Here is a 14,195-nt window from a genome sequence, read left to right on the forward strand (position 1 = left end):
ACTTTTTTGTGTCCTCACCAAGCTTCTTCAAGAAGTAGAACCAGCTTCAATGGCGTTTTCGTACAGTCCTTCAATGGTGTCTTCCCTGCAAAAGAGTACACAAATTGGATAGGATACAACTTTATTGTACAAGATGAACTTCATCCAATCTGGGATATTTTTTTTCTTGTGCGTTTTTTTTAACAAGGTCATGTTGCAATTTCTTCATTCCTTATTACATTTACATGTTAAAACAGGTTTACTGGATTACTTCAAGCACACACCAAGGGCCAGTCGTTTAAAGTGTATTTACTGCAGTTTTTGTACATTACTTCAATGGTGACACCATCTGGACTGTCAAAAGGAGTAAATAAATACAAGACAAATCGAGACAATATGTATGCTTGATGGTAAAGTACATGTATGGTTAGCTTCTAATGAAATATCATGAAAAACACCTACTAGATTAATTTGTTGCAAAAACATCTCTTTTGCTCCGACTTGCTCTCTTACTACTTGCGTGACTAATTACACGTCGGTATTGATTTCATCATTACATTTTCGGGGTATGTGGTCCACTTCCCCCAGTATTCTAATGTGTTCAGTTGTATGAAAGTGGACATTTCTTTAAAAAAAAATGGGAGAAAGTTATGTAGCCTCCGGGCTGATACAAACAAATTCATTCACTTGGTAGACACTGAATCGTTGGTTTAGTCTGGCATCTGCGGGATTGCAGCGACATCTAGAGGTCATTTTGCAATCTGCACGCGCACAAAACCACGCGCCCTCGCGCGTCACATGACTCTCCTTTCGCCTCATTGGCTTTCTTCTGTCACATGACTGTCAGAAGCACTGTACCACTGTAAACAGTTTGAAGCTACATCGCCCTCGTCTGTTGTGACCCAATATCTTTAACAATCGTGGGAGAAAGTGACTTTAGGTGAAATTTTATGTCACGCGGAGAAACCGACGCTACTGTGTGTGACTTCAGTGAAAAGACAAGCTTGAGAGCAGGTGCGTCAAATTGTTTTGAATCAACTTTTTTATGGCTGAGTGTTTGTGCTGGCTTAGCAAAACCAACGAATCTGAATGAAAGCAATTGATTCGGATTATTCGGATCTATTTAGTCTTACGTCTTGTCTTTTTTAATTTTCCTTTTGAAGTAGAACGCAGTAGAATTGATATCTTGTAATTTTTTTTAATTTGATGTATTAGGTAAGAAAAAAGTCGAACTATTTTTAAAAGGTAGTTGTAAAAGTAAAAAGAAAATGAGATGTGCATCTAAAAGTAAAAAGTGAACGTAAATAAAAATGTAAAAATATAAAAGTAACAACTATTCTTAAAGTACACGTAAAAGAAAAGAAAATTCGCGTTTAAATATAATTGTAACAATAACAATTGTAAAAGCAAAAATATACATTCTTGAAATGTAAAAATTAAAAAACGTGTCAATGTAAAATAAGGTAAACAATGTAAAAGTAATTTTAGGTACATGTATATTTATGCACAAAAAAGTACAAAAATAGCTTAACTCTAACTAAAAGCAAAAAAAAGGAAGAAATATGTGTAGAAGTTAAACTACGTGTAAAAGTAACTTAACAGTAAATGTTAAAGCAAAAAAAAAAAAAAACATAAAAGTGCACAATGTAAAATTAAAATTGTAGTACCTGTAAAAAAAATATAATAGTTAATTGAAAGTGAATGTTGAAAATAAGTCAAATTAAAATTTACCGAATCATAAAAAAAACAAAAAATTGCTTTGCAGGACTTTTACACACCATGCAAGATAAGTTGCTTAATGCCGCAAGAGAGCGAACTCAGCCAGTAATTAAATATCATAATTAAAAGTTATAATTATCATAATACTGTATATTAATTAGAGACATCAGAGTACATGCACATTGTTCCAGTTAATCACGGCGAAAATATGCAAAAACCTGCAAATGTCTGCACATTTAATGCAAAACATGTGATTATTCTGAATGACGACATCAGAAAAAGGGAAGTCTATCGCTCTTTCCCAACTTTTAAACAACAAAAAACACACGTTAAACCTTCTATTCTTTGTTATTACTTGATAATCACTTTAAAACATTAATTATTGTTGATCTTTCTTTTGAACTCAGAAGTGGTGTGAAGTGAATAGAGGCCTAGAAGCTTCTGTGTGCGTGTGTGTGTGTGTGTGTGTGTGTCGTGTGTGTGTGTGTGCGAGTGAGAGAGATCATGTGTTTATTTGTGCTGTTACATCACGTTCCCCCCACTCCCTTGTTTAAGTGAAGACTTCTGTCATCAAAGCAGAGCGACTTCACATGTGAAGATGAAGATTGATGTCTCCTATGAGAAGGTACCATAAAAAATAAGTTATTGTTTTGCAATTGTGATGTGCACAACTTCTGCATGGCATCTCTATTCGTCAGTGAGAAATTCGAGAAAACGTTTTGTAATAGTGGGGGGGGGGGGGGGGCTAAATAATCCTGGAACTGCATGAAAATGTAACTTCCTAAGCCTCTAGCGGGTTTTGTGTTGAAATGCTTTTTGAAACTCTATCCTAGAAATGACCACCGTCACGAGAAAGCCTGCCTGACACTTCACTTTAGGGCATTTGCACATTATCAAGTTTTTTTTGGTCCTAAAATTGGTTTTGGAAAATATCTGCACTCAATTTTTGGATAATTAAGTTGTGGTAAATACAATAATAACTAACCCTAACCCTAAAATGAATATATTTTCTATACAGGTAATTAATTAAATTAAGTATCAATAATACAATTGAAAATTTGAAATTATTATTTCATTATGGAAATTAAAAATGTCAAATTGTATCTATGAATGATCTGGCCAATCTGTTTTTGAAAAAAAAAAAAACTAACGTGGCCCTTGAGAATAAAAGTTGGCTGCCTCTGCTATAAATAGGACACCCCCCTACCTCCCTGAAAAAGGCCTTCTAAGTGGGGTGGTACCTGTACTTTCAAAAGTGAATACAGTATATCTGACTGGGCTAGGGGGAGGACATCCATTGACACTTGCCGAACTGAGCTATCGTGTGAAAATCTTCATCAACGACTAATATTAGGGTTTTGTTTTCCAGTTGGATGTCAGGCGCAGGCGGCCGGATTTGGACAACAAATCTCAAACGGTATGTCGACGAACGCCGGTTCAAAAGTCGCCTCACACTAACATTTTGGACCTCTCTACTGACAGACCTCCTGTTGTCTGGTAGCAGTGGCTGCCACCGCCTCTTTGCTCCTCGCCGCCATGGGGCTATACAACCTGCTAGCACCCGCCGCTTTCCCCGCGACGCCGATAATCGGCGGTGATCTGCAACTTGGCTTGGAGTCCTGCTCCGACCCGTGCAAGTAAGAAAACGGCATCAAAATGAATGCTGTTCACATATATGGTTTGAAAAGAGGACTCAAAGGAAATTGGAATCGCAAGAAGTATAGTACAGTGGAACTTCGCTTTAACAGACCCCGATTTAATGAATTTCAGAAACAGACAGTTACGGTGCAGTCAAAATGCCCATTTGTACGGTGGTAACTGGGAAGCCTGAAAATGGCAAAGAAAGCGGGTAGATTCTGGAAAATGCTGCTTTTAAGAAAATTATTAAGAAGGAGAAAAAAAGAGAAATAGATCAACTGTAAGTGTTTTTTTTTTTCACTAAAAGAGCGACACACCAATACTGCAGTATGAAAACGTCATGGATTAGTTTGGAATGCTGGAAACTTAACTTGGACCACCAGGCAGTCAGGAGACTAAGCTCCCTCCATGTTCTGCCCGCACAACCCCCCCACCTCGTCTACCCCTGCCTCAATCGGTGTCCCTCCCCCAGCATCTGACATCCGATTATTGCACTTAAGACAAGTCACTATGAATATGCAATAATCACAAGAGCCCTTGGTTGTCTGTTGTTGCTATTTGTTCATTTATTTTATTTTTATTTAACATATTTCTATATGTATGTCTTATGTAATTTTATGTAAATTTTAGCTGTGTGTGTTCAATGCACTACATGTTTGCACTGTGGTTGAGAGAGGAAAGTAATTTCATCTGTGCAGTATGTTACATACACATAGACCATATTTGACAATAAAAGCTGACTTGACTTTATTCAACATCTGAGTGTTTCCCTTAAAAAATGAAATTGGTCAACTATGAAAGTGCTGCTTTCAAGAAAACCGGGGAAATCTGAAAATTAACAAAAATATCATTCAAATACAGCTTTCAAGAAAACTGCTACATTTGAAAACTTAAAAAAAAACATAATAGTTAAGCTGTGAAAAATCTGATGTGATCTAACCTCTTTCTCACTTCTTCAGGATCTCCCTCGTGGAGAGTATCCCCGAGGGCGTGCGGTTCAACTCCAGCGACCCGTTTCACGGTTCCACCTACGAAGCATGGCTGCAGCTGATGGCCCAGGCCCGCACAAGTATCGACATCGCCTCCTTCTACTGGACGCTCACCAACCAAGACACGGGCACCCATGAGCCCACCGCAGATCAGGTGCGAACACTTCTTTTCCTGTCCATCCCTCGGTCCACTAATGTCTTCCCGACAGGGTGAGAACGTTCTGAAGAACCTAGCCGAGCTGTCGGGCGCCTTGTCAGTCCGCATCGCCGTCAGCGCGCCACAGGGCAGTCAGCCGACCGCAGACCTCAAACGGCTTAATGCTTCAGGTGACTGTCGCATAAAACATAGTGAACATCATTGCAGTCACCCGCTCGTCTAAAGACTGTATTCTGATGAATATTGCATTTGTGGAATATGAATTAAGCAAGAAAACCCACCTGTTTTTCATCCATCTCAAAGGGCGGGGCCATTTTGCCACTTGCTGTCAACTGAAAATGACATCTCAGTGCCTAAGCTGACCCTAAGGCACTGAGATGTCATTTTCCTCAATTCATATTCCACAAACCCAATTTTTATCAGATTATTCACAATTTAGACCAAATGGGGTCACATGGGTCATATTATTGTGAAGACAATCTTTGACTTGACTTCCCCTTTAAATAAGGAAAATAATTGCCGATGATGGCATGCTTAAGTGGGTGGTCAAAATGAACCACTGTAAAGCTGAAAAAGAAAAAAAAATGTGCTTGTGTGTGCGTGTGTGTGTGTGTGTGTGTGTGTTAGGGGCCGACATCAGGATGGTTAAGATGAGAGAGCTGACCTCGGGGGTTCTGCACACCAAATTCTGGCTGGTAGACAAGAAACACATTTACATCGGAAGCGCCAACATGGACTGGAGATCCCTCACACAGGTACATGCTTCTTAATTCCAGACGTGCCTCCAAAATGACGCTAGGTGTCAGTATTGCTCTGAAAATCACTCCTGGCTCAAGGGCGAGTAAATGCGTTTTGTGTCAGTTGAACATTAAACAGTGGTTGACTTCTATTCACATTCATATGATAATTTTGAATATTATACTTAACGTTTGACGATGGCAAAACTACATTGCTTCAAATGGGAGGTAAAAATGGAATTTGGAAGTCAACCAGTCACAGAACGGATTGTGGTCTGTGTTGGAGATGTTATTTTTCAGGGTTTTTTTTGTTTTTGTTTTTTGCCATATTTAGCTATACATTGATTCGTTGAAATACAAGTTTGTTTCCTTCCTCAAATGATCTTTTGCTCCTTCCCCAGTGAAATAAAATGTTTGTTATGTGCTTTGTTGTCATCGGTAATATAGCCCTATAGAATAGTGTACAGTACTTTCTAAAAACATACACTATTGACATAAGGAAGAGGAAGGTAAACAAATCAAAATAGGTTTTCGCCACATTTTACTTTAATTCGCTCGTCATTGTGCTGCTCTTTTGGGTGTGTGTACCTTGGTCACCTGGGGGCAGTATAATGTAAATATTGTATACAGTACATGAACTCGGTCACTAGCTACTCTAAGCTAAAATAATATTAATCAAAATTCGGGAAATCAAAAGATTAAGAACATCTCGATGTGTAATCAATGCTGTTGTTTATAAATTGACGCACTCAAGGTATGTTTGAATGTGATTGTTAGGTAAAGGAAATGGGCGTGGTCGTGTACAACTGCAGCTGTCTGGCCGCAGACTTGCAAAAGATCTTCGAGGCTTACTGGTTCTTGGGGGAGAGCCAGTCCATCCCGTCACCTTGGCCCTCCAGCTTCTCCACCATCTACAACAAAGAAACGCCACTTCAGCTGACACTTAACAACACTCTCTCCAGCGTCTACTTGACAGTGAGTAACAACACCAAACTAAACTTTGCGTTTGTGTTTGTTGTTGTCAGAATCAGAATCATCAGAATCAGAATCATCTTTATTGGCCAAGTATGTAGAACACACAAGGAATTTGTCTCCGGTATAACACGCTGCACTAGTATCATCGTAAACAACAAAATCATTGAACCATTTTAGAGTAACCAGTAGTTTTGTAGTACCATTTTGTGGTGCAAGAAGAGTGACTATGTCAGTGACTGTTTAAGGAGTTAATGGCTAGAGGGAAGAAGCTGTTTAAGTGTCTACTGGATTTGGTGCGCATGGATCTGTAGCGTCTGCCTGAGGGGAGTGGCTGAAAAAGGTGGTGGGCAGGGTGCGGGCGATCCAGGAGGATTTTCCGTGCCCTTGTCTTGATTCTTGCAGTGTGCAAGTCCTCAAGAGTGGGTAGGGCGGTGCCAACAATTTTTTCTGCTGTCCTAACTGTCCGTTGAAGTCGGATTTTGTCCTTTTTTGTGGCGGCCCCAAACCAAACCGTGATGGAAGAACACAGGATTGATTCGATGACTGCTGTGTAGAACTGTCGTAGCACCTCCTGTGGCAGGCCATGCTTCCTCAGCAGCCTCAGGAAGTACATCCGCTGCCGGGCCCTTTTCAGGATGGAGATGGTGTTGACTTCCCACTTCATGTCCTGGGAGACTGTGATTCCCAGGAACTTGAAGGTCTCGACGGTTGACACAGGGCAGTTGGATAGTGCGAGGGGCAACTGAGGAGAAGAATGTTTCCTGAAGTCCACGATCATCTCTACAGTCTTGAGCGTGTTCAGCCCGAGGTTGTGTCGGCCGCACCAGAGCTCCAGCTGCTCCACTTGTTGGCGGTACGCAGACTCGTCGCCGTCTTTGATGAGACCGATGACCGTGGTGTCGTCTGCGAACTTTATGAGTTTGACAGCTGGATCTGTTGAGGTTCAATCGTTTGTGTAGAGAGAGAAGAGCAGTGGGGAGAGGACACATCCCTGTGGGGCTCCAGTGCTGGTGGTGCGTATTGATGATGTTGTTGCTCCCAGTCTCACCCGTTGTGTCCGTCCCGTCAGGAAGCTGAGGATCCACTGGCAGATCGTAGGGGACACACCCAGGTGGAGTCGTTTGGGGGTGAGGAGTTCCGGGATGATGGTGTTGAATGCAGAGCTGAAATCCACAAACAGAATCCTTGCGTAGGTCCCTGTGCTGTCGAGGTGCTTGAGGATGTAGTGCAGACCTATGTTGACTGCGTCTTCCACAGAACTGTTTGCCCGGTAGGCAAACTGGAGAGGGTCCAGCAGGGGTCCAGTGCCGTTCTTTAGGTGGTTCAGCACAAGGCGTTCAAAGGACTTCATGACCACAGACATCAGGGCGACACGCCTATAGTCGTTCAGTTCCGATGTTGCCGATTTCTTGGGAACTGGGATGATGGTAGACTGTTTGAAGCAGGATGGGACCTCACACAGCTCCAGGGATCTGTTGAAGATTTGTGTGAAGACCGGAGCCAGCTGGTCAGCGCAGACTTTCAGGCAGGAGGGGGACACTTTGTCGGGCCCCGGAGCTTTCTTGATCTTTTGCTGCTTGAAGAGCCGTCTCACGTCCTGTTCGTGGATCTGTAGTGGAGAAAAAGAGGGCGGGGGGGGGGGGGGGGGGTAGGTAGAGTGGTTTCTGGTAGAGGTGGGTGTGTGTGGGAAATGGAGGTGTCCTTTTCAAATCGGCAGAAAAACATGTTTAGTTCATTAGCAAGACCCTTATTGTTCACTGTTTGGGGGGATGGCATTCTATAGTTAGTGATTGCTTTCAGGCCATTCCATACAGATGCAGAGTCGTTAGCAGAGAACTGGTTTTTCAGCCTCTCTGCATAGCTTCTCTTTGCGATGTTAATTTCCTTTGTCAATTGGTTTCGGGCATGTTTGTACAGTGCCCGATCTCCACTTCTCAATGCGGCCTCTTTCTCTTTCCTGAGTTGCCTGAGTTTGGGAGTAAACCATGGCTTGTTATTGTTGAAGGAGCGGAAGGACTTCGTTGGTAGACACATGTCCTCACAGAAACTGATGTATGATGTTACAGTGTCTGTGTATTCATCCAGTGTGCCCGTTGAAGTTTCAAAGACGCCCCAATCAGTGCAGTCTAAGAATTCTTGTAGAGCTAGCTTTGGTTCATCTGTCAACAATTTCTTCTTTATCAGAGTTCCCCTCTGTCCTTCTGCGCCGCCGGCAGGACGTCTGACCTGGAGTCCATCTTAAACGTGATGGAGGACGCCAAGAGTTTCATCTACATCGCCGTCATGAACTACATGCCCGCCTTGGAGTTCTCACATCCCAGAAGGTAAAGCGGGCTGCACTCACACATGCAATCATTTGGTTAGATCGTAATTTTATCATGAAAGAAGCTCTGCGATTGGCTGGCAACCAGTTCAGGATCCACCGACTACTGCCCGAAGACGGCTGGGATAGGCTCCAGCACGCCCACAACCCTTGCGAAGATAAGCGGATGAGAAAATGGATGGATGAATGAATTGAAAAAGCTGGGCTAATTGTAAGCTTTTGTTTCCGACTTCGAACTTGCGAAACCAAGTTGCATTTTTCTGTGTAATCTGCCTGGTGGTGCATCCATTGTGCTGACAGGTTTAAAAAATAAATAAATAAATAAATCTTAAAAAGACTATTATTTGTGGCAAATGTTTTACTACTCTGCCAATATGAGACCATTTGCGGATTTTTGTGCTCTCAAAATGGGGCAATTTTTTCCCCCATAGAATGTAATGAAAATCAAAAACACTGGTACAGTAATTGATATTGTAAATATTGAACATCCCTGCAGGTACTGGGCAGACATTGACACCCAGCTGCGTCGGGTGGCCTACGAGAAGCACGTGCAAGTGCGCCTGCTGATCAGCTGCTGGTCTCATACACCGCCCGCCATGTTCTCCTTCCTGAAATCGCTGGCGTCACTCTATGACCCAAAGACCAAGCTGGATATCCAGGTGGTGAGTAAGATGGCTTTTTTGCAGTGAGTAGGCAGGATTTTTGTCACAAGATCAGGATAGCCATTTCGTCTCTCTCGTCAACAGCGACTCTTCGTGGTTCCCTCCAGTGCCGGGCAGAAGCAGATCCCCTTCGCCAGGGTGAACCACAACAAGTACATGGTGACAGACCAGGTTGCTTACATCGGTAAGGCATGATAGCTTTTGTGAGCCAACTGAGTTAAGGACTGGTGTTGGGAAAATTGCTGAGTGACCTGAAAGTGACCCCAGGTTGTGTCAGATGAAGTGTGGGTCACTGGTCCACAAGTCCCCACTGCTCGCGAAGCGCTACAAGCAAATGTAGGAAAAAAAATCCCGGTTCTTTTGATCCAGATTTGGACTAAATTTTTAGGAAAATGCCATGAAACCATACAAATAGAGAGCAAGGCCAAATGATCATTTTCATAATAAATAAATAAATAAATCATATGTGGCCATCGTATTCCACTCCAGTCCTGTAGGTGGCAGTCATGCAAAAAACGTGACAAGCAAAAGCCCCACCACACACAGACACACCACAACTCCCTCTAGTGGATCTCTTAGATCACTGCACCACTGGGTGCAAACACAAGTGGACTGCAAAAAGCAAAAGAGAAAGAAGTCTAGCTTGGCACAGAGAAATAAAAGAACATTAGGGTGGGGGAAAAAATCCCAGACATTCATCAACATTAAGTTTTCTATCTTTTCTATCCTTGTCTTACTTCCTGAGAATCAACTCGTTTTGTATTCCCTGACTCATAATTAAGGAAACTATCAAAATTGTTGTTGTTTTTTGTAAGTTAGAATGAAATAAATGCTAAGTTGCTTGTATTTCTTCAGGTACATCCAACTGGTCGGGTGACTACTTTGTGAACACTGCAGGGTCTGCCATAGTGGTCAACCAGACGGCATCCTCGTCCCTGGAGCCCAACGTTCAATCACAGCTGAGAAATGTTTTTGAGAGAGATTGGAACTCCGGCTACAGTGTACCCCTCACGCAGCACACCGACATTAAAGATGTCTGTTAGTCCGCACGTTACAAACTAGTGCAGGTACTTTTTTGAAGAGTCCATACCTCAGAGGTGGAGGAACATTTTCAACACTAGGAAAGCGGCTTTCGACGATCCTTTTTACAAACATTTTAAATATTTGACTCAACACTGTGATGTCACCATTAAGACATCCTTCACCATAGCTCATCTCAGGGAGAAGCTCGAGATGTTTTTTTTTTTGTTTTCTTGAGTTTGATGTGTGGATGTAAATGCACGAGATCATGTATTAAAATAATTGTAAGGAACTGAGTGAGGGTTTGCTTCTAATTGACTTGATTCATTGTTGATTTTTGTCGGCAGAGTTGCTGTTGTCATGGCCTCTGTCAAATGAAGCATAAAATAAGCAGCAGAAAAAAGACTCTAAATAAACTTGGTCTCCCAATCGATACACTTCAAATATTTTAGATGACTTTAATCAGATTTAGGTGCAGGATTTAATGTCCCCGGGGAGTGCTCTGCAAGCTTGCACGAAGGATTCAGGACAGTGCTGAGTAAGATCCAACGCAAGGGGACCTCCTTTTGCAAGGTACATTTATGTTGAATTTCAACGTGTTTTGGTTCAAGCAGAACAAAGACCAGTCAAAAATGTGTTAAAGTTCCCAACTTTAATAGACAGAAAGCAGCATTGTATTTTGACAGTGAACTCAACTCACTTGACAGCAAGCAGCAGTTGGGCAGAAAAAGAGGCTTCAAGCTGTTTAATGTGTTGGAGTTTACTGTCAAACTAAACCTAAATCAAAAAGAATTACGTGTTGCCTATTTAAAACATAACTTTGCTTTAATGTTTGCCAGCTTAAATAGGCTAACAAATAGCATTAAAGTTGGAGCGGTATAACCCCTTTCGTAGTGGCTATGTGAACACATAGTGGAGCAATACATGTAGACAGATAATATAACTATTATGTATTGTCATTTTCCAAGATTATTTACTGGCACTTCCTGTGGAGCTGTGACTGTCTCTGTGTTTATCGGTATGTCTGTCTTATACTGACCCCCGGTGGGCAAGGCACGCACAGCAGAAGGGGAAGCACAAAGACCATTGATTTGAAGCAACAAAAAAAAAAAAAAAGTGTCACACAGTTTCATTCTTTACTTTCTGTTTCAGTCTACCTTTACTGTATACTTTTATAAAGTGCTGTATTACAGAGTGATGTTTTGTTGTTTTTTTTGTAGGGAGTTGGAATGGATTAAGGGCATTTCCTTTCATTTCAATGAGGAAAGTTGATTTGAGATGCAAGTGTTTTGAGTGACGAGCATGGTCATGGAATAAATCGAATGTATATCTCAAGACACCACTGTATTCTGTTCTGAGTCTCGCTTGCACACTACGCCAAACAATGAAGTCTCCGGCTCTTCTTCTTGCTCATAATTACCCTCCATCTCCTGCAGTGGTGCTCAGTGTTGTATGTTGTGGCACAACTTGGTACTACACTAAAGGCACAGAACTCTCAATTCAGACTTGCCCATGTACCGTGAGAAAACAAAAAATAGTCACGATGAGATAGTGGTGCACACCAGGGGAAATAATGTGTTGGAAATTTTCTTTTCTTTCCTCAAACTATGGCTTTTTCACCCCCATGGGACTAGGAAGCACAATTCTAGAATGACGTGCTCCATGTTTCTGTGCAAGCTTTCTGCCTCACTACTTGTTGTCCAAACCGGACTGGACATATTTCAGCCTCAGGTCTTCTCTGGGCAACAATGAAGAATAATGTGTTGATTAAAAAGGTGTTCTGATGCCTCAGTAATCAACACGCTGAGCTTTGTGCTCCGTGCTGGGGGTCAGTCTGCCATCCAGCATGCAGCCCCCACTAAGCCCAGCAACAACGGCCTGCGCTAAAGCCTCCAAAGGTAACAACAATGAGAGCTTTGCAGCGACACGGAACAAATTGCTGACTGTCCGCAACTGCTAATGCACGACTATTCTGTGCTGTCTGTAGACACACAGACACACACACGCACGCGCACACACACACAAACACACACACACACAAACACACGCAGTGGTTGAGGATGCAAAGTTGGGTACTGGATTGGACCCCCTCCCATCTTTTCCATCCCCCAGTGTAAGCCACACTGCGAGCGTCGCTGGTCTGCCGGCCCCAAAGCGTCGAAGCCACCCCGGGATCGCCTACACCTTGAGAGCCCCGAGTGCAGGCTGCTGTGTTGGTGTGCTCCAGTGGCGTCCTCCTCCAGACCATGTGTGAGTGTCTCCGTGGAATATTCCGAGTCACCTGGACACCTTCCTCTGATGCAGGTCAGGATGAATAACTTGTGGACTGGATCGGCAATAAGAACCAAAGTTTGAGAACTACCAAAGACATCAAATTGTCACGGGGTGATAGCATTGTGCTTGATGCATTGTGTGTCAAGCAAGCTAAAATGTAAAATGTGACATCAGGTTGAGATCTTCAATGGTGAATGTTTTCTATTCACTATGAATCCATCTTTCCATTTATTAGTTTGCTGTGTACTAGAGAAAGAAGCTTTTCTGAAATCTGTTGAATTTAAGGAACAAGCTGTGGGCATGTTTGCAGAATAGTGTTAGCTTGCAATGTGATACACTGTTATGAGGTCATGTAACATTGCAAGTTTTGGAGCCTACGAATGATGACTTTCAAATCCTGATTCCAAAATGTTAGACAGTTAGACATCCATTTGTTGGAAGGGTCTTTTGGCTTTATGGCTAATCCAGATTCTTGGTTGCAATATGTCACCACACAGCTCAGTGGTGTTAATCCTCGACCTGAACAACACTACGAAAACCAAAACCCAACAACATCACTCCAGCAGCACCAATGCCTGAACTCCATCCAAGTCCAGATACCCCCACTGTATGGCTGAATAAATGGAAATCCAGGCATTGTGGATCAAAGTCCATGTTTGCTGACACAATCGTGGCAGCTGACCCATCCCAACACAATCCTGATACCAGACAAACACAAAGCCAGCAACATCCAAATACTATCCTGATATGTTATGCGATTCTTGGATTTATCTTATCATAAAACATTTAGACCAAATCCTCAGACTATACCAATGAAATCCCAATTTGATCTCCACAAAATCTCCAAAATACACTGGCAAAATCTCAGTCATCCCACAAAATGTCTTCATTCAAATAAGATTCTAAAACAAGTCACAGATCATCCCGCCCAAAAATCTCCTCAACTTCCTGACAACCATCCAAAGACTACACTCAGACATTATTCCATTCCCGAATGTATCCCCAGATGATCAATAAAAGGATTAATGATCATAAAACAACCAGACAAAATTGCAAGACCACATTGAGACCATCTCCACAAAATTCCAACTGTATCCCATCAAAATCCCAACATCATGTCCATGGCATCCCAACACTACAACACAATATCCAAAACATTGCCACAACATCCCAACATCATCCCCATAGCATCTGAGCTAGTTCCTCACGCTATACAGATTCCATCTCGACACACCAAATCTTCACGACATCCTGAATACATCGCAACGCTATCACCATAAAATCTCTAGAACATGCTGACAAGATGCCTATACCATCCCAGAGAAATCTCCCCAAATCCTGACAAAATCAAGCAATCAACATGTCCACCATATCCAAATGCCCCGAGAGCATTCGCACATAATGGAACTCTATTCCAACGGCAAACAAAAAAACATGCCAATCATATCCTGACCGCAACAGCACCTCAACAAATGCCAACAGCATTCTCAAAACATCCCAATGCCTAGCAAACAAAATTTTACCAGCATCTGAACCACCATTGCGACATCTCAATATCACCTAGTCGACATCACAACTACATCCCGAGAACATTGCGGTACCAGTAAGAGCTTCAGTCTGATGCTGGATTTGATTCGCAGCCTCTGGATCGACCACAAATGTATCATGTTTCAGGGAACGACACGTGTCTTGTTTTGTCATCAATCCACCTCATAACAACGC

The 14,195-nt window shown here is 42.4% G+C and overlaps 1 protein-coding gene and 2 long non-coding RNA genes across 3 annotated transcripts in view; 1 reads left to right on the plus strand and 2 right to left on the minus strand.

The window, feature by feature from the left end:
- The window catches only part of LOC127608757 (uncharacterized), a 42,827-nt gene extending 42,303 nt beyond the window's left edge, over positions 1-524 (minus strand). Inside the window, exons 1-2 of the long non-coding RNA XR_007964326.1 lie at positions 442-524; positions 19-85 (exon numbers count right to left, since the gene is read on the minus strand). This is a non-coding gene — a long non-coding RNA (uncharacterized LOC127608757). The remainder of the gene's footprint in view (positions 1-18; positions 86-441) is intronic.
- The window catches only part of LOC127608751 (uncharacterized), a 210,188-nt gene that overhangs the window by 156,765 nt on the left and 39,228 nt on the right, over positions 1-14,195 (minus strand). The window lies entirely within an intron of this gene.
- On the plus strand, positions 811-10,491 carry pld3 (phospholipase D family, member 3). Its single transcript, XM_052078045.1, has 12 exons — positions 811-1,005; positions 2,259-2,323; positions 3,068-3,115; positions 3,181-3,335; positions 4,296-4,479; positions 4,535-4,652; positions 5,110-5,237; positions 5,997-6,194; positions 8,379-8,518; positions 9,014-9,179; positions 9,264-9,363; positions 10,035-10,491. The coding sequence occupies exons 1-12, from the start codon at positions 930-932 to the stop codon at positions 10,220-10,222; spliced, it is 1,566 nt and encodes a 521-aa protein (XP_051934005.1). The 5' UTR covers positions 811-929; the 3' UTR covers positions 10,223-10,491.

This window comes from Hippocampus zosterae, chromosome 10 (assembly GCF_025434085.1).
Source record: "Hippocampus zosterae strain Florida chromosome 10, ASM2543408v3, whole genome shotgun sequence".
Lineage (NCBI taxonomy): Eukaryota > Metazoa > Chordata > Actinopteri > Syngnathiformes > Syngnathidae > Hippocampus > Hippocampus zosterae.